Source organism: Amia ocellicauda, chromosome 3, assembly GCF_036373705.1.
Source record: "Amia ocellicauda isolate fAmiCal2 chromosome 3, fAmiCal2.hap1, whole genome shotgun sequence".
In the NCBI taxonomy this organism is placed as follows: domain Eukaryota; kingdom Metazoa; phylum Chordata; class Actinopteri; order Amiiformes; family Amiidae; genus Amia; species Amia ocellicauda.
The window spans coordinates 12,274,656-12,302,019 of NC_089852.1; the positions used below are offsets into that span (position 1 = coordinate 12,274,656).

At 41.5% G+C, this 27,364-nt stretch overlaps 1 protein-coding gene across 1 annotated transcript in view; it reads left to right on the top strand.

The window, feature by feature from the left end:
- The window catches only part of plxnd1 (plexin D1), a 47,860-nt gene extending 20,781 nt beyond the window's left edge, over positions 1-27,079 (top strand). Inside the window, exons 13-36 of the mRNA XM_066698181.1 lie at positions 1,171-1,316; positions 3,431-3,536; positions 4,926-5,065; positions 5,225-5,404; positions 5,742-5,829; positions 6,138-6,401; positions 8,351-8,500; positions 10,803-10,917; positions 11,802-11,909; positions 13,495-13,607; positions 14,352-14,456; positions 14,805-14,935; positions 15,179-15,377; positions 16,174-16,320; positions 16,947-17,103; positions 17,878-17,981; positions 18,160-18,223; positions 20,798-20,832; positions 21,449-21,553; positions 22,103-22,266; positions 23,075-23,222; positions 24,353-24,493; positions 24,866-24,940; positions 25,946-27,079. Of these exons, the coding sequence (XP_066554278.1) occupies positions 1,171-1,316; positions 3,431-3,536; positions 4,926-5,065; positions 5,225-5,404; positions 5,742-5,829; positions 6,138-6,401; positions 8,351-8,500; positions 10,803-10,917; positions 11,802-11,909; positions 13,495-13,607; positions 14,352-14,456; positions 14,805-14,935; positions 15,179-15,377; positions 16,174-16,320; positions 16,947-17,103; positions 17,878-17,981; positions 18,160-18,223; positions 20,798-20,832; positions 21,449-21,553; positions 22,103-22,266; positions 23,075-23,222; positions 24,353-24,493; positions 24,866-24,940; positions 25,946-26,062 (3,102 nt within the window). The 3' untranslated portion in view covers positions 26,063-27,079. The remainder of the gene's footprint in view (positions 1-1,170; positions 1,317-3,430; positions 3,537-4,925; positions 5,066-5,224; positions 5,405-5,741; positions 5,830-6,137; positions 6,402-8,350; positions 8,501-10,802; positions 10,918-11,801; positions 11,910-13,494; positions 13,608-14,351; positions 14,457-14,804; positions 14,936-15,178; positions 15,378-16,173; positions 16,321-16,946; positions 17,104-17,877; positions 17,982-18,159; positions 18,224-20,797; positions 20,833-21,448; positions 21,554-22,102; positions 22,267-23,074; positions 23,223-24,352; positions 24,494-24,865; positions 24,941-25,945) is intronic.
- The last annotated feature ends 285 nt before the right edge of the window (positions 27,080-27,364 follow it).

A 27,364-nucleotide genomic window follows, 5' to 3' on the forward strand; every position in this document is an offset into this window, starting at 1 on the left:
CTCCGCACTGCAAGGTATTTTCCAACATTTATGTTGAAATAACAACAGCCCCCCTTCAATCTCAAGCCAGCATCACCTGCTAAGAATAGAAACCAGTTCCTCGGCATTAATTCAGACCATACAACAGATTCAAGGCATTCATTCTGGGTATATAAAAATGAGCAAACACTGGAGCTTGGTCTGAGTAATAACACTGCGATGTAGACGTGACCTTAAGAAAACAGAACAGTTTACATCAAAGGTCTGAGGACCGTTAGGGTTTCCTTATTTTTATGCTACAGTGAGTGTTGATGGTAGCTTGGCTCCAGTGAAGTCTGTGATGAATATTAGGGGCTTAGCATTACAGCACGAATCCTATGATTGTGGCTATTGAATTTCCAGCTTTTTGCTTAGGTTTCAGGTTGTGATTAGAATTGTAACAAAATAAATGGCAAGGATGTTTTTTTTTAAATATCTGATTATTCCCTACATACAGATAACAGAGAGACAATAGTCTGTTGTCCCAAAAAAGAGAGACTGTATGCTGATAAAATATACAATCAATACAACTATTAATATTAAGGGGAAATAAACAGTTTTCTTTATCAGTAGAGCAAACAGGGATAAAACACACAGCTAGAGCAGCAGAACTGGTCTTTCAAGAAATATAGAAAGTTCCAGTATGGGTGAATACTAGTTTTCCATTAAGTTCACAGTTCACAGCTACTCAGGTGGCTCAGCGGAAAAGGGCACATCGAAACTGTACAGTGGAATCTGTGTACTCATCCACCACGTCAAACGCTCAAAACATCAGAAAACAGAACCTGTGGGTACCCAACATTTCCTAGCTTCCCTCTTCTTCTACGTAGAAACCTGAAAACAGCAGCAGTCAGCCCACAGTGTCTGTGTACCAAGTCATTTCATGATTTCATTGCAGAGAAGGCCACTGTACAGCTCTGTGTTTCCTTTCTGTAATTACAGTTTACTGTTCTCACTGTTGTTCAGTTTGATTTGACTTTGGATTTTACAAAAATAAGTAAAAAAGAAAGTCAGAATCAGAATTTCAGCCACCCCTGCGCTTGCTGTTTCAGCTGGGCCCCTGCGGTCTGCCCCACCAAGAGACGTTTCCCCCTGACCTAGTTCCTCACATTCCAAGCTTCCTGTCAGCGCCTCTCTCTGTTCGCTTTGCAGATCGAGCCTCTCAAAGGACCGCAGGAGGGGGGCACCCTCCTCACAATACAAGGAAGGAACCTGGGCCGCAGATACACTGACATCAGGGTTTCCATCGGACATGTGCCCTGCAGCCTTCTGCCTGACCACTACATTGTTTCAGAAAAGTAAGTGTCCTTGAGGAGTGAACCAAGACATAAACACCCGGGAGATGAGGAGTTACACAGACAGTGCTGGAGGAACTTTTTAAGTGTGGCCTGTCAGAGCGCTTTATAGCTTAAATTCCAATCTTTGAAAAGTGAAGAAAAAAAGTGATTTTCTCTTTTTATTACCTAAATTTTCTTGTTAGAATACTAAGGTTATCCATTTGCTGTTGCTCTGAGGAAATCAGGAAAAACTTCTTCTCTAGATCAAGAAGGCTTTGAAAGTGATCCGTGTTAGCTAAGCACAGCTGAAGGGAAACATTGAGTCTTTTAAAGTTTTACAGGATTAAATGAAGTCCTGTCCTACTGTTATTTCTGTTCAGTCAGCGGAAGATGAGCGCCAAGACACCAATATGGATAACTCGTTTTTGCACATAGAACCTTATATGCGTGTGGGTTTTGTGCATTGACATGAAGCAGGAGCAGGGTGATTTTGTGACTAGGTGTCACCTCTGCGGTGAGATTCACTGTTGTTTTCTCACAAATACCGTGTGAGTAGTTTGAATTCTCCTGCAGTTGTTATTGTACATTTAATAAAGCCTGGGTTAAACCCTGACTTAGTGAGAAGGATGGTATATATTCCTGTTGCCAAAATGTTCCTTATTGTAGTCCTTTTCCTAGAGAACAGTGGCTTCTAAGTCCTTAAACCACAACACCACACTATTTTGACTAGCGCCACTCAAAAGAACTGTTTGCATTGATATGACTCAGTGATACCACAGCTGAAACAGGTGTATTTCACTACTGTGGACTAATCTGAAGGGGCTTCTGGTGATAAAATTAGTCACAATAACGTTTGTTTTGAACAAGCTTTTGAAAGTAAGACAGTTTCAGCATTCTTCTGTCAATACAAGCAAACACTACACTACACTGAAGGTTAGTGGTACCCCAAATTAAACAGAATGCCTATCTTTGTCCTTGTAGCCCTCAGTCTCTGTGTTGATATTCATTACAGTCACATCTGGACTGGATGTGGAAGTAGCTCAGATTAACTAAAAAAAAATCTAATTGAAAGTAGCCATAATAAATGGTGATTATCCAACATACAGGTTTTCCCTATTGGCGTATCTGCCTGAAATGTGAACTGAGATGATGTTTACTGTCTGGACTTCAAAGAGGTGGTTTATAAAGCCTGCCTCTTACCTACACAGCCCACTGTCAACGTTAATCTAAACTCTACAGAAGAGAGTCACAGTGCTTAGTCTAGGATATCTCTGAAATCAAGCCTACCCATCTAAAGGTAGAAAATTCAGTTTAGTTTAGCTTTGTATCTCAGATCATTCATGTTCCCTTTTGATACTTACACTCCCCTTTCAGTTCCCATACATCATGAAAACAAATGGCTGTTTTAAAGATCTCAGGTGTATTAGAAGGTCAATGATAAAAGCTGAAAAGGTGCTGGAGCAAAAGTGAACCGGGACTTGCACAGTATGCGTAAGAGCTTCAATTATTATTGTTTTTTAAAGATATTGAGTTAAAGCAATGACAATTCCAAAAGCTGAGTAAGACAAAGGCTTTTGTTCAAACAGACAGGTAGAACAAAAACAGTTCAGTGAGATGTCATTGAGTCATTGAAATTAAAACTTTTTCAATATCAGAAGCTCTAAAAATTTTAGTTGTACAACGTAACACAACTTTAATTTTCTCTTTTATCACTGACATCCTGACAGATGCAAGCTGATATCTTGACAGTTAAAACATATATGTGTTTAATCCTCGTGATATGAAATAAATAAAAGATTAACATCAGCCATGCTATTTGAGCAGTTGGTGACATGGTGTTTAAGAGACGTATATATTTTGGAGAGCCTGCTAGTCTACTAATTGCTGTTAGTACATGCTTTTACACAGAGAGTGTTGGGTGCGTGACACATATTCCAAATACAGGGCAGTCCATTTGGTTCTGTAAAGAACTCACCTGGACCAAGCCTCATTAACTCAAAAAGTCTTTCAGCTGTGTGACCTTGTGCCTGTCTGATACACTATGCTTGTTTTATTAACTTTGAATAAGAGTTTGACAGATCTTTTTTTTTTTTTTTTCATTTTTCAATTTGTTTCCCTCCTCTGATTCTGTGCAGAGTCCTCTGTGTGACAGGGAGGGCTGAGGGGGAGTTTTTAGACTTGGTGACTGTGAATGTGAGCCAGGTCTTGGTGGGGAGCTCCAGGGAAATGTTTTCCTATGTGGTGAGTCCAGTCCCGCTTTTATCTGGGTTTGTTTGGTAATAACTATACTGACAATGCATATCCACTGGGAGATATTGATCTATTATTAGACATTTGTCATACCAAAATACCACCAAAAATAAATGAGTTGACCACAACACTTAAAACATTGTGTGTGTATGTGTATAACAGGCTTGGCCAATGAGCTGAACAGATTTATAATATTCTGCCAAAAAACAAAAACAAAATTAGTTGAAATTGTATGTATTTTATTCTTTTTGTGCAATTTTCTTTTCACACACAGTTTAAAAACATGAAGTTTATCATCATTACAGCATCACTGTTGAAAGTTAGAAAAACAATTTCATACAAATATGCGTAAATCAAACTGTCAAAGGTTAAAAGGCATATTATTTTAACTTAGCTGGAAGGATATTTAGATATCCAACTTTTCTGAAAGCCTTTGTCTGTGTAGCAGAGTCTTCCACAAGCTGGGCCAGATCCAGAAACTTGTTTCTCGCTGTGTGCTTGTGTTTTGCAACTCTGGTTTTTGAACAGTTCCAGTTTGGGACCTGCTTCAGAAAAGAGGCAAACACGGGGTTAATTGGGTTAAAGGCTCCTCTGCAATACTGCAACTCTGGCCTGAAATAACCAGCCAATGGATGTGCCAAGATTAGACCGGGCAACAAGGAGACGAGAAGGAAACTTGCTGCTTATCTCCTTCCTCGAACCTCCAGCAAGTCGTTTCTCCTCAGGAAACATCTGCCACAATAAACAGCCGAGCCGTAACCGTGGCCCAGACAATACCCCCCCCCAAAAAGGATGTGAATCCTGTCTTGGGGAATCAGAGCAGTGCAGGCCTGTCTTTTGTTCCTGAGAATTGAATTGGAGGTGCTCTTGAGGCCGGGGAACGCTACCAGATGACATACTTCCTGTCCATTTCCACCAACACCACTCTCCTCTGCCCCTGTTCCTCTGCAGACATTTATATGGTCATCAAAGCTGGTGTTTGAAAATGTAACAGTCTATAACACCATACCTGTCACCTTACAACATCTTCCATCTGAAAGAGGCACTGTATGAAACTTAGTTGTTAGGGTAGCTATGGAAAGAAAATGTCAATGTAAATTAATTTTTTTTTTACAACTAAACACAATGTTTATTAAAAAAAAACCTGACTGGGTGAAAAAAGCATTTTGACACTTTCAGGTATTTACTTATATTTAGATTCACCATAGTCCAAAGCATAACTGAAAACTGCAGGGAAAATCTCTTTCTTTATAGTAAAGTGCAAATTCACATTCTATTCCGCAAAGGGTTGAGGGCCTGCAGAGACTCTGACTGGGAGAAACACATCACTGTACTCTTTGCGTGATTTGCATGATTTTGACCAGCAACCTTTTTCTTCAGATCCCTGTGGTTCAGTCCATCGAGCCGAAGAACGGGTCCAGAGCGGGGGGAACCAAAGTGGTCCTCACTGGGGAGAACCTAAATGTAGGGTCCAGAGTGCGAGTGAAGGTCAATGGGACCCAGGAATGCACCGATCTGGTGTAAGTCTGCCATCCCCTTCTTTCCCTCTCTGCAGCGAGGAAGCTGTAGTAAAAATGATTAATGTGAAATTATTGAATGTGCTATGATTCACGACAGGCCGATGTTGGGCAGCTTTGTCATTTGTATGTTCAATGTGGATCCTCTCTCCAACCTCACAGACGCTCAGAAAAAAACATCAAATGTACCATGCCGGCAGCCAAGTACCCAAAAACTGAGGGGGTGGAGGTGTGCGTGGAATTTGAGGAAATGCCTTGCCAGGCCTCACACAGCAGTGTCCTGTACACCTATGAGAAAAACCCCGTCCTCTCGGAAATCAAGCCACAGAAGAGCTATCTCAGGTGGGTTAACTCAAAGGAATCTTTCTTGTGTACACATTGCACAGGACCCTTTTCATATTCACCAATGCCTTAATGCACCCAGTAATTTCAATTGTCACAAAACCAAATGTTAAACTGACTAAGGAGACTGATACAAATATGAAGCTCCTCTATAAAATCACAATTTTCTGTGATGGAAACTGTTTTGGGAATAAGGTCCTTGATGTGAATGTGTAAATATCACCTCTAACCTTCTGAATTAAGCCGTGTCTAGTCCACACAGATCCCATATCATGAGCCAGGGATGTTTATATAGGCCGAATATGGAGCTAATGTTCTGTGCCTGTTTTTGTTCCAGCGGAGGAAGGATAATCACTGTGACTGGACAAGGCTTTGATTTGGTACAGAACGTCTATATGAAGATCAAGGAGAGCAGCAGAGGAGCTGTAAGTGTATTCGTCTGTGGGATGTCTTTCACACTCAAATAAATATATAAATATCTTCTAAAGCTACAAGCCAAGTGCGTGCACAGTGTTGTTTTTTTCTAATATGAAACCTTAGGTCCTGTTTGACCAACAATTGTGGCATCAGGTCTGTAATTGTAGATTGAAACACTTGGACTGGTTATGTGCCCTGGCTAGACAAGGTTGTCTAGCTAAGCGCTCCCGTTGATCCATTGACATTTGCTGGAGCCAAGTAGAAAAGTGAAAAGTGTGTGGATTGTTGTTCATTGTGCAGTGACTTTGTGTTCCAGCTCTGCGCAGTCCTGTCTCCCACCATCTTCACCTGCCCCTCCCCACAAGCCTTCCAGGCCAAGAAACTGGATGTGGACTTCTACCTGAATGGGGTGCTGTACACAGGGGACAGTCCTGAAATGCAGGGGGGCCTGGAGGATGAAGATGACACCCACAGCAGCCTCTTCCACCTTGAGTATGAGGTGGACCCTCAGTTCTACATCACCTCCAGGGAGAAGCTCATCAGACACCACCCTGGAGAGCCTCTGACCCTGATCATCAATGTGAGTCCCCTCCTGGCCTTCTTAGAAAGGTTCATTACATGATCCTTACAGAAACGGTCTGTATTCAGTGTTGAATAGATTGACTATGTGATCTTATTGTGTGCTTGACAACAGCCAAGTTTGGTTTTGTATTTTTAAAATAGACACAGCAACCCCCATGTTGCTGAAATCCATAATTTTCCACAGTTTTTCGAGTTGAGTATCTCTCGTGGAGTCTGATAGCAGAAAAGGGATGTTTTGCAGGCTTGCGAATTGACGCACCGGTAGTGTCTGTCAGCCTCAGCCGAAGGACAGTAATATAAAGTTGATTGTTTTTCTTTCTCATTGTGATCTCATCCTTATCTGCTATCTTCCTAACTTTCAAAGGGAAACCACACTTCTAAATTAGCCCATTGGCATTAAACTAGTGTACATTTTACATACATTCACAATTTTGCATATGGAGTTTTGACTGTATCTGTATCGGGGAGTGCAGTAAGGTATATGATTTTGAATATGTCGCCAGTTCCATGTTGAGCAATTAGCAGTAGCCGGGGGTAACAAGTGTGTTGAAAACGATGCCACATTTCAAACAATGACTCTTATCATGGCTGTGTGATCTTTTTTGGAGGAAACTAATTTGCTTATCAGCATGTATACATTTGTCATAAAACACAAGCATTAGGTTAGTTTCCCAGAATTAGCACCATAGTGTAGGAATACATTTTGTAACTTGATATATCTGGGTGTGCCCTAGCACAGGTGTTGCTGATGTGGTGTTTGATAAGATCAGTATGTAGCCCGAAATATATAGTGCATCTATGATTGCAGTGTTGCAAATAGTGTTGCTCTATAAGCAGTGGGCACTTTGACTGCTAAAAACAGGAAGGTGTCAAATAGGCTGCAACATTCTTAGAATTTTGGTTGCAGTCCACAAGCACACCCCTAAAACACCCCTATGTACATATACTTGTAAGGTCCAAGCTGACCAAAGTTTCTGCCTTTCATTTGACATTTGTGTAAATAAAATTAAAAATAAGAATAATAAAAACAAAAACAAACAAAAAAACTTTCTAGCCACTGTATCCTCAAGTTTTGGTAGACTTTTAGGTGGAAGTTGCAAGGACATACAGAAAAGAGAATGTGCTTCTCAGGTTAGCTGACAGACTTGTTTTCGTCCCTAGATCTTAAGAACCTCTTAGCGGGCAAATCGAAGTGCTTGGTTCGGTTGGAGTGGGGTTGTTTTGCAAAAAATAGACTGCAAGGAAATGTTTGTTGACAAAGATGGAGCGCTTGCATCCTGGGATGGGACAGAGCCAGAAGTTCAATCAGTAAACGGGAAGCTGTCCTTGAATAAACACACACTGTTTTCCACATGCTGAGAACTGATTATTACATTGCTTATTAAAACTGAGTCCCACCTGGCTCCACTGTGGTCAGATCTTCTCTGTCAGCCTCCCTCAGTGGTCTGACTAAGTGGTCCAGTGTGAGGTTTGTGAGAGATTGGTGAGATTGAGATTGGTGAAATCTTGGTGTCCCCTGTTTTATTTTTTTCACACCCTGTGCATACATTTTGTGTGTGTGAATCAGTTTGGTCAGATATTTGTGTACTTGTGTGTGGTTTTCTTCAGCTTTGCCAAGGCTGTGCAGTGATTTGATCAAAATCTATACACAGTAAATTACAATTTCCCAGATCTCTTTGAAAATCTGTAGCTGTCCACTAACATTGTTGTTAATTTCTAGACTAATCATGGACATATCCCTTTAGATGTGTGAGAAGTACAATACAATGGTGAAAACTAATCAACAAAGCATGTAGGAAAGGTATCCACCTAAACAACCATTGATTTCCTATAGGCACGTGTGCAGCCAAGTATTTGAATTGTTTCCTAATGCTGATGTATGATGTAGGTGGCTGGGAATCAAAAAGGCTCATGGGAATATTTTGTTTATTATTTGGGCTTCTTCAGAATGAGCCAAACAGCCTCGGTCTGACTCCAGAGGAATACAAAGTGACGATTGGCTCTATCCCCTGTGACATCGGCTACAGCACTGACCAAATGTTCCACTGCACCGTCAACGGCTCCCTGAGCTCCAATGAGAGGGAACTTCTTGTCACTGTAAGTATACTCTGCCAAAGGATGTCTACAAGGCCTATAAAACCACTTTATGTGAACAGGCAAACCAACTGCTGCTGCCTTGGGTCCAAAAAGCACTCGCCACAGATCTGAACCTGATTCGTTAACTCGCGTCAATTCCCTTCCAGACACAGCTTGGTTAGGATTAAGAATTTGAGCAGTGGGCCCAGTGATAACTGTGACTAGAGCCTGAGAGGCTTTTTCTGGACCTTCTACTGGGAAAATATGAAGTGAAAATAATTGTGTTATAATATATAAATATATTAATTCAGCAACAAAACCAAAAGTCTTTTGTGGACGGAAGTCACATGCTAAATGTCATAACGTTCACTTCTGACTTTCTTCTGCATTTGCAGAGCCACTTCTGGAACTTTAAAGACTTCAGAGCACATGAGAATGTAATTACTGTAGCATTACAATGCCACTTTCATTTCCTTTGGCACTGTACTGCATCTGAGAATCACAATGGGAATCATGGGGAACATGATACGTTGTGTTGTTTTTCTGAGATTTCAGAGCCATGAGGGTTTGATTTTTTCTCAAAATTTCTTATGAAAGCTTCAATAAATAAACAAATAACAAGAGTATAGTCAGGGAGGTGAAATCATGAAATACAAATATCCACACTGATGATTTGATACAGTGAGCCTCAGTCAAGGTAAAACCAAGGAGCTGAAGGAGGAAACATCTGCAGAGGTGATTGGAGATTTTCAAAGTAGCCATGACACTGATTGTTGTCAGCCAATGTAGAGCTCTTAATAATCACTTCACATGACGATCATCCTGTGGAAACGTGCTGCTTCTGAGGCTATTCGGTTGATCAAGCAGAAGTCCCCTTCTGTCCTGCAGCACTCAGGCCAGGTCCACTCCAGGCTGTGCTGCTCTCCCCAGCTGTGTCGACACTGGCCTTGTCAATGGCATTTTCAAACTGGCTGAGTGCCATGGAGACTCAGTGAGCTGAGGAATCCACTGCTAGTTGTATGGGAGCTAACCCCTTCGAGTGTCTGGGCTTTCCCAGGCCTGAACATTGTCAATAGCAGCTGGCTGGCCATCGCAGCTCATTGCTACGCTGCATTTACATTTGCTGCGTGACAGTGAAAAATCCCATATGCTTTTCAGAGAGAAACAACACATTTATCAACAACAGAAAAATGTGAATCTGATTTAAAGAATACCCTAGTTGGGATTTCTATTTATTCTCTGTACAATAGCAGACTAGATACTTTAATTAGACACTTAATAAAGAATGTGGAAGCTTCTCTGTGGGAATATCTCAGTTATACATTGCAAAACAGAGCCAATTAAAAAGTGGCTTTATTTTTTGTATATTTGTTTGTGACAGTATATATATATATATATATATATATATATATATATATATATATATATATATATATAATTATTACTATTATTATTTTATTTTAAAAAAAATAATAGAGCAACTTAAAGCCAAATAGCAGGGCATAGAAACTCTACTGTTAGACTAATGTTGTTGATCATTGCTGTTGCAATAGCAAACCTTGGAGTTATCAGGAAGAGAGAGGCGGGGGTGGGGGTGGGGGCTTATGTCTCAGTAGCTTTCTTTAAGCAGAACTGAAACCTGTCCTACTGCAAAAAAATATAACTTAAAAAGATTTTAGATTTTTAAGTTCTGAAAATAAACTCAGCTGAACTAATAAAAGATACAGAAAAGTGATTAACTGCAAGCAACAGTATCAGGTGTCTTCTTTCCATGTCTTGAGTTGCTGGAGGCAGGTGCATTTGAACCTGTGGAAGATCTCTTGGATTCACTTCACCTAGTGTAAGAGTTAGCAATGCCATGTTAAACAAGAAAGATCCATGTTTTTTTTCCAGACAATACAGGGAATTCAATCTCATCCACCAATTCAAACTAGGGTTTTTATATCTAGAGCAGTGTTAAACTCTTTCCTTTTTCTGTTGACATAATATCCTGGTTTGAAACCACAGCAGGTGGGGGTGGTGGGGGGTAGGGATTAAAATATCAACTGAATCTATATTAGTATAGCTTTAGTGTGTGAATTTAGTATTTGAAAAGTGTGTTTGATCCTCAGAGTGAAATAAATCACTAGCCACTAGCCCAGGGTGTTTTCCAGCACCAGTTAATGCACCGCAGGCCTACTGTGCTCTGCTGTTGTTTTAACATGGGGCACTCCTTTGCAGGGAGGTGTATCTGCCCTCACAGGGGTTGCCACCCATCCGCTTCTGGTGCGGTTCAGGAGCGGTCTGGGCCGAGACTAAAGCAGTCCTTTGTGTCTGTGTGCAGGTGCAGGTGGGGAATTTCCAGCAGGTCATCGCCAAGGTGCAGATGAGAGGCAGCGAGCTGGCCATCGTGGTATCCATCGTGGTGTGCAGCATCTTACTGCTTGTCTGCACTGTGGGTAAGTCAGACAGCCAGCCCTGATGAACTGTACTTTATTAAACCTTCATATCCCCCCCAAAAAGCTGGACCCAGTTCAAGTGTGTCACTGCAAGTGTAGTTAGTGGCCAAGGCTTTATGAAAGGCAGATGTTCCACTGGGCACCAGCTGTGATCAGAGGTAAAACACTGCGGATTGAAGGAAAGAGCAAGGCTGTTTGTAGTCGAGAGACTTCGCTCAATCTCCCACCACTTTGTGCCACTCCAGCTGCAAGTGCTGGACATTTGTCCCTTAACCTTAACCAACAAAAGCACCACTGTTTGCTGCTGTGTGTGTGCAAATGTGCGTGTGTGCATGTGTGCATGTGTATGTGTTCATGCTTGATCAAAACCTCCTTCTAGGGGTTGTTACTTGAAATTCAAACAGCATTGCTGTTTCATCAGGAGTGTGACAGCGGGAGGGTCTCTGGGCAGGGCAGCACACAGTGTGCTATGCTCCCTCAAATCCAATAGTATGTGTGACATGTAAAATACTAACAGTAACAAACAATAAAATGTGCTAATAAAGTTTAACATGAAAGAAAAAAACAAAATCCCACAACTGGTAAAAACTTATTTTTATTAAAATGCATTCTTTAACAGCAGGACTAACGTGAACCTCAAAACCGCACATTTTCCTGGGCTTACACTTATATAGGTTTTTTTACAATCTGTAAAAGGCAGATGTTTCTCCCTGTGTGTCCACAGCGCGAGGACCTCTGATAGGAGCAGTTTGTCCTCGAAGGCAGAATTCACTGAATCCCTTTTTGTCTTCCTTGTTATTATATTGTTAATGAAAGCATCCAAAATCGCCCCCCTCATCTCGTTGGCTTTCTCAAGGGTTCCTGTTCCCTCTCTCTCTCCCCAGCATTGGTGGTGTACTGCACCAAGAGCCGCAGAGCAGAACGCTACTGGCAGAAGACTTTACTCCAAATGGAGGAGATGGAGTCACAGATCCGGGATGAAATCCGAAAAGGTAATAAGACTCTCCCTTCTAATGCACACAGGCAGAGCTGTATGAAAAGCCCAGCCGGTACGCTTCAAAGAATCTAACCAAATTCCAGGGAAATGGCTTAATTTCCCCCCATTATTATAGATCCTGAGGTGCCTCCGCTCTTTAAACCCATTTCCGTTAAATTTTGTCACGTTTCTATGCGTGCAGTCTTGAAAATGGCTGGAAGGCAGATGGGTCTTTTTCAGGCCATGTGGGCGAGGGTTGTCGCTCAATGCTGAGGGGCGGAAATAACCTGACCTACCACAGTGGTCATAGTGTTTGTGTTATGGCTACCATGTCAAAGACGGTCTGCTAGGAACTGTGGGAGTTATTCTCTTTTCACGTTTAGGGCTAAGGATGTGTTGTCTACTATGTGTAATTGGTGGAGGCTGGAACTGAAAAAGAAAAATGTTGCTGAACTGTAACCGTGGTGAAATGTGGTGTGCTGGCTCTACAGTTTAATCAGTGGGTGTTTAAATACACATTGTCGTTGAGCTGTAGCATAGTGTGGTCATCTTGGTACGAGCTCTCTATGTTCCCTCCATGTATCCTTTTATAGTCACAGAAGACACAATCCATCACACAGCACAGGACACTGTATCAAGATTTAAGACTAAATAACAGAAATGGGACTCCCACGTTAGTGAATCTTATACAATGCTGTACTCAGATGTGTTGTGCAGCACCGAGCCTACAAAGTTCAATCTGAACACCTGGTAAACTGCGATGGGTTTTGCAGAGCTTTTGGTTACATTAGCTATGCTTCCTGGCATGTTTTTGACATCAGTTGTTGAAGAAAGCATAATAAAGCCAGTCTTTTTATCCAGTTCCTACAAGGTTGCTGACTCAGTTTACAGATGCATAAACCATATAGTAAAAGACATATGATATTGTCGAAGCCTATGAAATTATATATGGCTAGTGGGCGTGGCATTTCCAGTGGATGTTGTGGAGCTGTATTTTGGGGTTTTTGTATTTCACTGTGTTCAATCTGTGTTGGGGTGCTGTGTGTTGATACCAGTCATGTGTGGAACAACACCGTAAAGATTGGATAGAAGAAAAAAATTAGATGACAGGAAGCAACTTGGATAAGTGGTGCCTTCCAGAAGTCATAGATGAGGGATGCCACTTGATAGATTAGAAGAATGGAGTTGGTTGCTTCCCATCTTAAACAGAGGAAGTGCTCAGCAATGTGGTTTAGAAAAGAATAGTGCGAAAGACAGAGGAAAGACAGCATACAGAGTGAGATGCCAAGAAAGCTGGAAAATTAAGTGGTCCATGCTCTTGTCTGCCAACACTTTTGACTTTAGAAGTAGTGCTTTTAACATGGAAAACAGCAAGCGGGTTGTGGGAGTTGGGAACAAGTTTACCCAAACTTGCTTGACTGTTAAAGCAGACATGCTAGGATCCTTCAATAAAAAGTTTGGTGAGATGCTTAGATCTGTTACTAGTCAGCGTGCTTCCAAATGAGTTTCATCTAATTTCAAAACCTTCCTTATGTTCTTATGTTATTTCGATCTGCAAGCCAGTGTTGACCAAAGCTGTCCTGTGTTGGTCTCCTCTCCAGGCTTTGCAGAGCTGCAGACAGACATGACGGACCTCACCAAAGAGTTAAATCGCAGCCAGGGCATTCCTTTTCTGGAGTACAAGCAGTTTGTTACACGCACTTTCTTCCCCAAGGTGGGTATTGTGTTTTGCTGCGAGACCGCAGAGAAGTGCCAATGGACACTTGGAACAATAGTGGGCATGAAATCAAGCCCAAAAGCCCCCCCTGTCCTCTCAACCACCCACAAACACACACACACAGCCTGCCTCCGCTCTCTTTAACCAGTTCAGAAAACTAGGTCACGATGCAAGAGAGAAAGCTCAGAATCTGTGGAGGGCAGGGGGAGTGTTTGAGTGTTGAAAAGTACAGTTTATAATTTAGTCTCTACAAAATCACCCTGCACTGGAAATCTGCTTTTATAAATATGCTCTTGTTTTATTTCTAAGGGAAAAAAGTCCACTACTACATTAATTTCCCTACAATGTAACTAGAGTGTCCACAAAATGGTGCATAAGGTTTTGCAAAATGTGTCTTGAGACTTATGGTAGCGTGACCTGCACATAATGATAGATTTAACTTTTCTTCAGGGTTAAACGTCCTGTGGCATGGGAACCAAATACAATGTCATAATAAGTTAGCATAGGAAATGAAAACCATGACATATCTTTGTGTTGTGCCTTAACAAAGATAGGTGTCGTCCTGTATGGTCCTGTATGTAACATTAAATTACAAACCCACTTGCCTCTAACACGTGGGTGACGCAGACTGTTTGCCCATTGCAGTAGTTGGCCTGTGTTTGAAAGTTTTCCCATTTTTATCAAGAGATAGGGGGGTGCTCTGTCCAGACCTGTAGCAGTGTTTATGTCCTGTCTCCACAGATGTGTTCAGACTACGAGAGGAGCTTTGTGCAGCCTATATACGAGAACGATACTCCGGGACCCCGGACCCCGCAGGAAACCCATCCCCTGCTGCAGGACTGGAAGGTGGGCTCTTAAAACAGCAAATAGACCCAGATATTTTTGGCTCGTTTCATGGCTGCCTCATCTGTATTTTTAATCAGGGCCTAGTGGAAAGAGGAACACCTGCATTGTGTATTGTTTTCCTTTCAGAGCAGCCCAGTGGATACTAATATTAGATATAAATGTCTAGACTACTGCGGGTATGTAAAGAACGGTGAATAATTATAAACAGCTGTATTTTGTTTAGTTTTTTGTTTAGACACCTTTTACAGCTGACGCAGGAATGTTGACCATAGTCAATAGCACTTGTCTCAGTATCTTGCATGTGTTTTTGTGTTTTTGTGCATTAAAACTCCTTTTCCTTGCCCACAGTCTTCCAACAATATCAAACCTAACATGGAGGAAGGGATCGGCCTGTTCTCCACCTTGCTCAACAACAAGCACTTCCTCGTCACCTTTGTCCATGCGCTGGAGCAACAGAAGGACTTTGCGGTCCGAGACAGGTAACCGCACTGCATTGAAGTACTGGTGTTGCACTGAGACTGAGTTTGCTGTAGGCTTCTGATAGAACACTCTGGATCCTTATTGTTGCAATACAGAAAACATTAAGTGTTCCTGATGCCCACAGTGTACCACCCTGCTTCCTACTGCCAGGGCTAGTCACGCCCTGGTTTAATTTCCAATTCCATGTCCACACTTTCTTTTATTAGCTATGAAGCCAGTGTGTTGTGCGCTTCCTCCTGCAGGTGCAACCTGGCCTCCCTGCTCACCCTTGCCCTCCATGGGAAGCTGGAGTACTACACCAGCATCATGAAGGACCTGCTCGTAGACCTGATTGACGCCTCCGCCTCCAAAAATCCCAAGCTGATGCTGCGGCGCACAGAGTCTGTGGTGGAGAAGATGCTCACCAACTGGATGTCCATCTGCATGTACAGCTACCTCAAGGTGAATGACCCCGTCGCACAGCTGACACTTCTCCTGTCACGGTCCCTTGACTTCTCACAGCATGTTCGATCCACTGTGGGCCCAGGCAGAGCTTGGAGATCTCGGCCATGTTGGAAAGTAATATAAACGCTCAAGCGATCATCCTGGATTCATGACACTGAACCATAAAACTTGTCTCGAAGTCCACTATGCAGTTGAGCATACTTCTTCCAACATGTGTATAATCCCTCTGTCCTGCCTCCAATCTTACAATGTAAAGATTGGACTTTGTATGCAGAGGGGTATTTAGAAGCCAGATCATAGAATATGATAGCATGCAGCAGTAAGACTTTCAAAGTCAGTTTGTGGGCACTATGTTATTTCTTGATTTAAGTCAAATCAAACTTAATTACTCATAAATTAATTAACCATCTAAATATCAGAATGATGACAGTAATATTAAATGCTTTTGTTTTGTTTTATGGAGTACTCATGGGTGCTGAAATGCTTGCCAAACATCTGCCTTTCCGTTTTGGATCACAACACATTTTTGTTTTGGTTGTCGTTAAGAAGCAAAAGCCCTGACATTGAAAAACAATAACCTGAACTAGTTCACTTCTACATCTATGGTAGGCTGTGTTTACTTGAAGGTGTGTGGCACATTAGTTTACCTTTGAGAGAAAAAAGGTGTTAAAACCAAGCCGGTGGAAGATCGCTGTCTTTGCAAGAAATTAAAAAATAAATAGACTAAACCACATGGATTTAAGTACAGAAAGGGATTTGACCTTATGTTGTGGTTACCTTTTTTTCTTCTCAGGAAACAGTTGGTGAGCCTTTTTTCTTGCTGCTCTGTGCAATGAAGCAGCAGATAAATAAGGGATCCACTGATGCTATCACAGGCAAGGCACGCTACACCCTCAATGAAGAGTGGCTGCTGCGAGAGAACATCGAGGCCAAGCCGCTGGTGAGAACCCGTCTCCAGCAGTGCTGGGGTGTGAACCGCCCGCTTCCTGTCACTCTTCTGCCACAGCCTGCCCTGATGTGATCTGACACAAGGGCACTGCAATGCAGGCGCAGAGACAGAGCGGGGGATTCGGCTTCTCTTCCTGCAAATGCACACTGTGAATATTCAGGGTGATTTTGTATTCATCGGCCTATTTGAGTTAGTCTTGCCATGAAAACAAATGAGTGCGTACCTAATAATTTATTTACTAGAAGTACCAGTGCATGTGGGAGATACAGTCCTCAAGGCCAAACATGTCCAGTATGTCCTTTGCGAAGGGACGTGTCAAAGGCAAATAATGAAATCCCATGATTGGACAGGATCCTCTGCCCTTGTCATTTTTGAAATGCATTCTGAAATATTTTCTAATTTTAATTATAAGACAAAAAGTGTCTTTCAATTATTGGTGTAGATGTGGTCTAACATGAACAAAACTACAAAGGAGATTGTGAGGAATAGCTCTTTCACGTGGAGCCTCAGAATAAATGAATGAATTGCCCATGACTCATTTTCCCATACCTGTCAGTACAGCAGTAACACAAGGGAACACCATGTGACATTGACCTGCCCTCTCGCCTTCCACACAGAACATTAACGTGTCCTTCCAAGGCTGTGGGATGGACTCCCTGACAGTGCGAGTCATGAACACTGACACCATCTGCCAGGTGAAGGAGAAGATCCTGGACGCCTTTTACAAGAACCTGCCCTTCTCCCAGTGGCCCAGAGCAGAGGAGGTTGACTTGGGTGAGACTCTAGCTGCATGTGTTCAGTTCAAAAGACTCACCATCTTAGCCTGTCAACTGGTTAACATTCCCTCTCCTATCTGAAATTGGCACAGCTATCTTTGTTTTTTTAACCCCTAAAGTAAATCCTCAGTGTTGCTCACAGTTTGTCTTAAATACTTTGGTTTATAGCACCGAAAGATCGGCTGGAGTGTCTAACACTAAAAGCAAGCTGAGGAAAGTGATCTTTACTCTGCCTGACAGGAAGTTAGGCCATAAAAAGTCCACCTTGTGACCTGGCAACTCAATATGTTGTAATTTGGATTACTGACCAGGCAGAACCCATTAGCTGGAGGTTCGGCTGCAGGTCCATATCTGAATACAACGCGCCAACATACAGGATTGTAGGGAATCGAGTATGATGCTTTATTATATCACACAAGTCATACATGACTCAGCATTATGGCAACCTTCCCATATACATATAGAGACCAGGCCTGGGCTATCCTCATTCTCCTAGCTCTACTCTCCCTTCTTTGTACTTCTCTCTGAACTGCCCTTCTGTCTACTACTCCGCCACTTGTAGGATTCAAAGACTATATGTTCACCAAGTCTCTCATGAATTAGCTAATGCATTGCCATGTCTTAAAGGTACCTTGCCCAGGAATCATATAAAGGGATAGCCAGAACGTCCTTAACCCTTGACTGAAATAACTGGTCACATTCAGTTATGAAAGTCATCCCACAATGCTGCAGTTTTAGCAGTATTTAGTAATTTCACATCTGTCTCCTGCAGAGTGGTTTCCTTCTGGGAGCAACAGTCGCATACTATTGGACCTGGACGACACTTCAGTGATGGAGGATGGCAGGAAAAAGCTCAATACGGTTATTCATTTCAAGGTGAAGTTTATTTACTGCTCTTTTTGATTAAAAGATTGTTTTGTCATTTCCTGGTACAGTATAGAAACTGCTCACTCTCTTGTGACCATGTGCAAATGTGATCAAATCCCTTGTGTGCCTCTGGCTGTGTTTAATTATCGTTTTTTCTAACCTCAATATTAAACATTAATTTTCTCAGATCCCTGACGGAGCCTCATTCGCCATGAGCCTTAAAGACAAGCGAGAAAACACACTGGGACGAGGTATGTAATGAGCAGGGCCAGACGGAAACTGCGGGCGTGGATTATTAATGAAAAAGCATGGAATCCACTCAAGCCTGCTGAAAATGTATAAAAATAAAACTTAAAACAAGATGAGCGAAATGAAAGTATTACTTACTGTAACATAACATCATCCCCCAAGTAACAGAATATCATGCAACACATGCGCTGTAAAATAATCTGTGGTCTAACCACTGCGCTCTGGGGCAGCGTGTAATCTGACACCTGAGTTCCAGGGCTTTCAGAGGGTCTTTGGATTGGCTAGATATTCGTAGAATCATGGTCTGTGATTGGGTAAAAAATATAAGATCTCTAGGCTGATGACATATACATAGTTACGTCCTTTCCATTGGTCAATACTATGCCTATATTCTGCAGTTCTGCAAACGCCAGCAAAGACACAATGTTAACAAACCGCACATGGTTCTTTTCAGCGGAATCTCAACTAAGCAGCTAATAACGCATGTCTCTATCACAGATCGTTTCCCCATAAATTAATACTTTGTAATTAATATCTATCTAGCATAACAACTTTGTTTAATAAATATTAGTCTATATAAACATACCTTCCTATTAGAAGATGTGTGGAAATAATAACAGCAGCAATAAAAGCAGACCTGTCAACTCTTGTCTGAGACTCTCGTATTATTGTTTCCCGATATTATCACTGTTATTGCCACGATTTCAAATTAACTATAAAGGTTGTGATTATTTGTTTCTGAGGGGAATATTTTGCAATTACAGATGTAACTGACCAACCAATATGTTATTATTTTTCAAATTGTATTAATACAATTTGAATTCAATTCCCTAATAGTTTAGCAATGTGAGCTGCAATGGAAATGCCCTAACATTAGTGTCCTTCTGGCAATGTTTTCCGGTTATAACAGCGAAATACAAAATGTATATCTATCTAGCTAATTTATACAATCTACTTAACTAAACAGTTTACTTTCCACGTTTACAAACCACACTCAACACACAGACTACCAGTCTACGTTCAGAAACATACCTGTGCACTCAAGTTCCAGCGAATTAAAAATAAATAGCAATAGCTGACTGTGTATGCTGTTTTTAGGTGGGTTAACACACCAGCTATAGATTTGTGGTAGTATAATGGCACTGCACATATTATACATTTAACAGTGTTTTCATTTACTTTGTCAAAGTATTTCCATGCAGAACTGATCTGTGCGGAAGCCATTGGTTGCGTTCTTGTAGCACAGATTTATGCAGATCTGCAGAATTCCACCGATTGTGTGTATGGACTTTGTCAATGCAGCTATTATAATTCTAAAACACTTTGATCCAGGTCATAGCCTATAATGATAAAAATAAGATGACCATGATAGGAACAAAACTACCCTAATGGATTGGATTTAGCATTCCTGCTGTAAAGGAGATACTGGCTGAGTTTTTGTACACATCTGTTAAGATCAAATTGCTCTGTTTCTTATTCTCAAAAGCAAAATATAAATATTTGAGTGTTACATTATAGCTGGTAAAATATTTTCATTGTTTAAACACATGTAGTTGGCTTGTATTGTAATTTAAAGCTTCAATCTAATGGGTGTACATATTGGTTATGTTACTGAGGTGTAATAAAGTAAAACATAATAATTAAAGTATTTATTTTGTGTTGTTGTTGCATAAAACAATATAAAATTAATTAATGCAGATTTCTCACAGAATTTACAGAAAACGTTCCTCAGAATTTAGTCTAAACTTCCGCAGATTCTGTCTGGGCCTAGTAATGAGTTACATAGAAGCCACATGGCTAAAGATACTGGGACGTCACCTTCTGTTTCTGAGGTGTGTAGTCATGATGAGGAGCAAATTTGTTGCAACTTTGTAAAGCTAGAATTTGCTTTACTTTTACATATCCTGACAATATGTTTGGATAAGTCTTTTTAAGATGCACTTGCCTTGGTTATAGCACAAAAAACATATTCTGAGGGAATTGCCTTTGGATAACCATTGGCAAGAGGGAAATCAAAGAGGTCCTTAAATCCTTGAGGCCAGCATTGTTCAAACCCCTTCAATTGTGTGTGCCTCTTTGAGAAACACCAGACAGGAAGATTTTTTTTTTTTTTAGATTTTAATTTTGTATTGCATTTCAATTTAAACTACTTTGAAAAGCAAACAGAAGAAGAGAAGGTTCTGGGAATGTTAATCACTAAAACAAACTGTTTGACGCTTTAAAAACTGGAAAGCTATTGCTGACTTTATACTTCAGTCTTGTCAAAGAACAGCAAATAATGATTAGGGCTTTAATTGTGTTGTACACGGTATAATAAAAAAACACATTCAATGTACTCATGTGTGAAACATACAGTTCTGAAGACACCTGTCTCCGAAGAAAATAATGGTTTCAAATGTCAGGCTTTCCACATGGCCTTTGTTAAGCCTTGCTTGTCAATGTTTGGAATCAAATATTATGCTTGTGATGAGGAATCAGAATAATGAAGTAATCGGTCAAATTTGTAATTTCTGATGTAAATTCTTTGTTGTCATTTCTGATGACCAACGCTATTTTTTATGTTGTTCTTTCTACAGTTAAGGACTTGGACACTGACAAATATGTCCATCTGGTAAGCACTAGTTTTGATTAATCTAATGTGACTGTTTGGTGTGTGAGATGTGTCTGGATATGCCATTGATGAAAGCAATGAAAGCAACGCTAGTAAAGCTAACATGAACAAAAGGGCCAATTGTTAAAGGTCACCAGGTTCAGAGAAACACATTTTTTATCCTACTTTAGCGATTTTGTATGAAGACCACAGTAGTTATATAAAGTAGATATGTACATGTGTATATATATATATATATATATATATATATACGTATTACAGCTCACATTGCTAAATAAATATGATTCAGTGTGCTGATTCCACAAACATGACTGCAGGAATAATTATTTTGAAAACAAAACTAGTAAAAATAAATGAAGCCATCCCATAGTATAATTTGGTATCAGCATCGAAAAGGTGTTAGCCCTGTGAACAGCAAACAAACAGGAACAGTCCTTGCTATAAATGCAGACAGTCAGAGCACATAATAGAAGTAACTCCGATCTAGTCCGAAAGTGCAGAATGAAACCTTTTTCTCTGGGATGTTCTGTTCTGCATGCTGTTGGACAAGCCTTGATACCAGTTGAATTTGGTAAGGAATGTTGTGTTCTTTTCTCACGGACTTGTCATCGATCAGGTTCATCCAAATGATGAGCTGATGGAGACAAAGAAGTCCCACAGACACAGCCACCGCAAGAAGGTCCTGCCAGAGATCTACCTGACACGCCTTCTCTCCACCAAGGTACCCTCCCTGAGCCGCAGTCTGCCTCCTCCTGACTCGACACAAACCACAACCCCTACAAAAACCCATCCTCTTAATTTATCAGTGTTGGTCAGATATATCTATGCGGTTCTGCTGCCGAGTTTCCTGATCAGTAAGATCTGTTAAAAGTAACCAGAACCCCAGAAGAAAGCCTGTGCTTATCTGAATAAGGAAATGGGCAATCAATTAAAAACCTGTTTTCAGATACATGCAAAAGCTACATTTAAAAATATTTTGTTTTCCCAAAAGACACTTTCACCACAGAATTACAATTTTTTATATATTTTCTGAACATCCTGATTTGGGTTGCTGATGCTTTTTTATTTTTATACACGTATTTGCATGGGCATATGTGTTGAGTATCCGCTTGTTGAATTTGATGATGTCAAATGATAAATAAAGCTTTCCATATAAATGTGTCTTTCCCACCCATTTGTTGACTGAGTTCCCTTTTGGAAATCAAATGCCGCGTATGTCCCTGAGTGTAGCTAGTGTCTGTTGCTCACACGGGGCCTCGCTGTCTCACAGGGCACTCTGCAGAAGTTCCTGGACGACCTGTTCCAGGCCATCCTCAGCATCCCCCAGGACAGGCCTCCCTTTGCCGTCAAGTACTTCTTTGATTTCCTGGAGGAGCAGGCTGACAAGAGAGGCATCAGCGACCCGGACACTTTGCACATTTGGAAGACCAACAGGTATGCCCGCTCAGCGCAGTGCTTGATTCAGTAAGGGATTGCAGTGCTGGGGAACTCCCGTCCCAAAATATGTCCTTTGACAGCCATTGCCAATAAGACTTGTTCCTTAAGAGCTGTCTTTGAGGGATCACAGCCCTTGTACAAGAAGCCTGGTTCCTCATGTAGTCCATCCAGCTACATATATTTGTATTTGCACTCTATTGAAGATTCACATGACCTGCAGTTAAAAAAAAAGAAAAACCCACAAGGAACTGAGCAGTTGTGAAGCCCTCGGCCTCAGTGGTCACAGGCTTTGCAAATAAATGGTTTTGTGGCATTCTGTTGAAATTTACATTTCAAGAACTTTGCACTAGGCCTTTGAATGGAACATTACAACATGTTATATCTCATGTTGATATATTCTATATATTCATTTTATTAGACTGTCTTGCATGATGTTTTTTATCAGATAAGATTATATCCCCACCCACATACCATACATAGTATTAGTTACAAAATGTGGCCATGACTAATTATTGAAATCTACTATTTATTTATCTAAGCGTTTAACTCATTCGTAGACATGTGTTTTTATTGAATTATGTTTTAAACAAGTATCAAATTCTTACTTGATTGATAGAAACTTGTGTAAACTTGCTCTGAAGTACAAAATGCTCACCAGAGCATCTAAAGCCTAGTGCACTGGTTGTCTCCTAGCACAGCAATTAAGAGCCCCTTAACTTAAAGCACAGTAGTCAAGAGTACATTAAAAGGGCATCAAGGCCCTTTGTGTGAGCTGTGAGGCTGACTGTGCGTCTGTGTCTGTCAGCTTACCTCTGCGATTCTGGGTGAACATCCTGAAGAACCCCCAGTTTGTGTTTGACATCGACAAGTCTGATCACATGGACGCCTGTCTCTCAGTCATCGCCCAGGCCTTCATCGATGCCTGCTCCATCTCAGACCTGCAGCTGGGCAAGGTAAGACCCCGAGAGCCAACCGCTGTAAGGCTGCCTGCCATTGGTAATTCCGCCCATTTAGAAAACCCATCCATATGTTCAAATGTCTCCCTGCCTTGGATAACCTTGTGGACTTTCCCATGTCCATGTCTGTGCTGTTGTGAAACTGGTGAATTTCTGGTCTGTGAGAATTCAATATAAAAATAAAGGTGCCATACACAAAAAAGGCCACCTAAAGTAACCATCCAACAAGGATAGATGTAAACCTTTTTCAAGGCTTTCCCAACTCAAAGTGAAAGCTGGCGTCATGGCAGAATGGGTGGATCTGCCAGGACATGGAGGACTGGTAGTGGTGAGGGGAAGTGGTTCACACAGTCCTGCTCTCCATCAGGAAAGCGTGGTTATCTCTAGTGCTGTAATGTGGAACAAAGGTTACTTCTGGGGTTAATCAACAGATGGCAAAGTCAAAGGAAATGTCCTTGTGAAGAGGAAGGAAGGGCTTTTTTTCATCAGGTAAAGCACCAGGCAGCTCAGGATCCACCCGCCTCCATATTTCCAAAGCTTGTCGGTAGGAGAGTGGTTTTGGGAGGATAAACTGGAAACATTTCTTTGGAAAAGGAAGCAATATGGGGCCCCAAAATGTTTAACGTGATAGTAATGGAAATAAACAAAGTTTTAAAACATTTTAAGCATTTGTGTTTTGGAAAGTGCTTCTAAAAACTGATGTCCAATAAGAGTTTTTTTTTTCTCTGGAAAATTAATGCATTTCCTACAGGTGCTTCAAATTGTATGAAATACAATGAGGAGGTGTAGGAACTGTAGCCTTTAAGCCAAATATAGTATGGTGGTATATAACCATATGCAGCTAATTGTGAAGCTGTTGCAGTAATTATATAGGCAAGCCTTGGCTAATGTTGTTCTGATGAATGTGCAGCAAGTAGATGTGTTGCTGCTCCAAGAGGTTGTTTAAAGTGTAAGACACCACAACTGTTGACCCATTAAAAAGAGTAAGAAGGCTTTGCAGGAGGATTTGTGTTGTGTATGGAGAAGCCTGGCTTTTGTGTCCTTGCCAAATGCCCAACTTAAGGCAAGCTGTAAAATGAGCCACACCTCAGGCAACTGTCACTGAAGAGGTTGTGTTTCCACTGCAGGACTCACCCACCAACAAGTTACTGTATGCCAAGGAGATCCCGGAGTATAAGAAGACAGTGCAGCGGTATTACCAGCAGATCCAGGAAATGATGCCCCTGAGCGAACAGGAAATGAACGCCCACTTGGCAGAGGAGTCCAGGGTAAGAGGGAAGAGGGGCTCTGGGTCCATGTGACAGGCTGGCTAAGGTGCTGATTGTAGGTGTCATAGTTGGTATTGGATACATGAAGTATTGTCAGTTGGGACATAGAAATGTCCACCAAAGTCCCTGAACAGATCTTGTATTGAAACTGTACTTTTCAACACTGTAGCCTAATAGAGGTAAAATGCAAGACAATGCACTGTGAGCTGTGAACCCCCAGTTTTGGTCCCAGTACAATGTGAGACACTTTCCACTAAGTTGTAAAGTACCTGGAAGAAACGAATGTCTCGGCTCTCCGGGGGCTGACAGGTGAGGCAGTCGATCTGGTGGCCTGGAACACTGTCCCCTGAACTGATGTGTTTTGTTTTTCAGAAGTACAGAAATGAGTTTAACACAAACTTGGCCCTGACTGAAATTTACAAGTACGCCAAGAGATACAGAACACAGGTAAGCAAACATCAATCAATCAAGTCAATCAATTTTTGTTTAGTATAGCGCCCTCGCAGGGCCACAGAGCACTTTACAGATTGAAACTAAACGGAAAAAACAAATAAACCATTAGGCACGGACAAGAGAAAAACAAAAAGTCCTATAGGATGGAAAATTGTTATAGGAAATAAATACATCTCTCGGGGTCCTTTGCTTATGGCCTAGGCCTCCCCTCCAGTAAGTATCATTTTTTGAGACAGGCAGCTAGAAGATCAGAGCAGGAACACAAGCCTCTATTTTGCCAGTCTCGTTCCTGTTGTGAGTGCAGTATGTAAGCAGTATCTGATCTTATGTAGTTGTTGGGTTAAACAATTGGGCGGGAAATTATTTCAGTTATCCGACCTGAAATGGGTGGGGGGGGTTGCAGCATTGTATATTTCTGTATGTATGTATGCATTTGTTTGTTTATATAAATCAATCAATGAGTTTGTATAGCGCCCTTCGCAGGGTAGCCACAGCTTTACAGTGGTAAACATACAACAAACATACAGCAAAATTAAATAAATAAAAATAGAACTGTAACAGTTGACATGACCATAAACCATTAGGCACGGAGGAGAGAAAAACAAAAACTCCTATAGATGGCATGTAGGCAAAAAATAAATATCTGGGGGATCACGGCTTAAGGCCTGGCCTAGTGGTTGCCTCCCCTCCATGCAGTACAGAATATGAGATTCTGTTAGGCAAAATTGTTAGGGGTCAATTCATATGATAATTTGAAGTAAGTGAGCAGTAAGGGTATAGTTAGTACAGTGACTGAACTGTGTTCCAACTGCAACCAACTTCTGAGCAGGGGATCAGCCCATCCTCAGGTTTAGTATGAAGCTCAGCACTAAGACTTTCCAGGCCCAGTGAAGGTCTAACCAGGAGCTGATCTGCATGTGGTTCTACTTATATTTTTGAATTGAAAACCTGAGTGTCAGTTTTAGTATGATTGAGTGTGTTTGTGTGTGTTTGTTGCAGGTCGTGAATGCACTTGAAGCCAACCCCACCACCAAGAGGACTCAGCTGCAGCACAAGTTTGAGCAGGTGATCGCCCTGGTGGAGGACAACATTTATGAGTGCAGCAGCGAGGCCTGAGGAGAGCAGCAGGCCAACGTGCGTACAGACTGTTGCCGTTTCCTGTTTGTGACTGGACTGAGCCCTCCACTGCCGTGCCTGACCACAGGCGGAGGATTTGCTGCCTTTCGAGGGGGGGATTGGGGAAGCTGTAGAAGCACATTTTTATTGTATATAAAGAGAAATTATCATGTAAACGTCTGTGTGAAGGGGCAGCAATATGTATCGGTGGCCATCAGCTCCCCAATGACCATTGGGAACAGTTGGCGGTGGCCACTGCCAGTGTGTGGTGCTGTTGTCCATGATATGTGGACACACCAAGACTGTCCCCGGGTGAGTTGGCATCCCATTTATTGTGAATTCCTTCCTCGGAGGGGGATATCTGAACAGAGGACTTTGCTGAAGCAGAAGTTTGTGAGCGGAAGTGTTTGTGGTGGAAGATGACTGAAGAAAGGACACTTTGTTTTTTGCACTGGTGCGAGGGAGCATTGGAGACATGCTTATGCAATGGATGCTGAAACACATTGCGTTGGATTCCTTGCACTGTTGTAGGATGCGCTCTGATGTGTTGATCATTTGTGACCCAGGTAGGTTAATACGACTGAAAAACCCATAAAGTGGACAGACAGTGCCCGCTTGAATGAGCACTGAGATTAAATTAATCTATCATCCCTATCATAAATGTGCTAAGGCCATCATTTAAAGCCAGCTGACAATGCACTGTATTTGTATAATAGGTGTTTATAGTGATATTTATGGAATGTGGTGTTGAGCTGCCTGTACCTGCTGTGATTGTGCATGAAGGACATGGAGACAAAGCCTGACTGAGGAGGGAGGGAAAGGAGCAGGGCAGTGTTGTGACCCAGGATGGTGTGTGATCAGATGCTGGCTTTCTGAGACCCAGAGAGGTGAAGAGATGTGGCAGTAGGTTTGAGTCTGACAAATGTTATTTTCTTAAAGCTTGACACGTGTACAGATGTTGGTTTGTGAAAACAAAGACCCAAAGATGCGAGTGAATAAAAAGACGATATTTGCTAACGTGTGTGTGCATTTCTTTGTGATATGAGTGAGGTATTTGTGTGTAATATTTGTGGTGTTAGTTTTGTGTTCCTGAATAATAATTGCAATGATGAACAAGTGTCTTTTTCTACTACTTTCCATACCATCTTTAGTGTTTTGAGAATGTTCTGAAACAAATCTCTCAGAGATTAAAATCAGGCAATAAACAATATAATTGTAAATCTCTATATCAACATACATCATCTCTATAACATATAGTAAGTAGCATTTCAAACAGATTCTTATTCTTGTCTGAATCTCTTT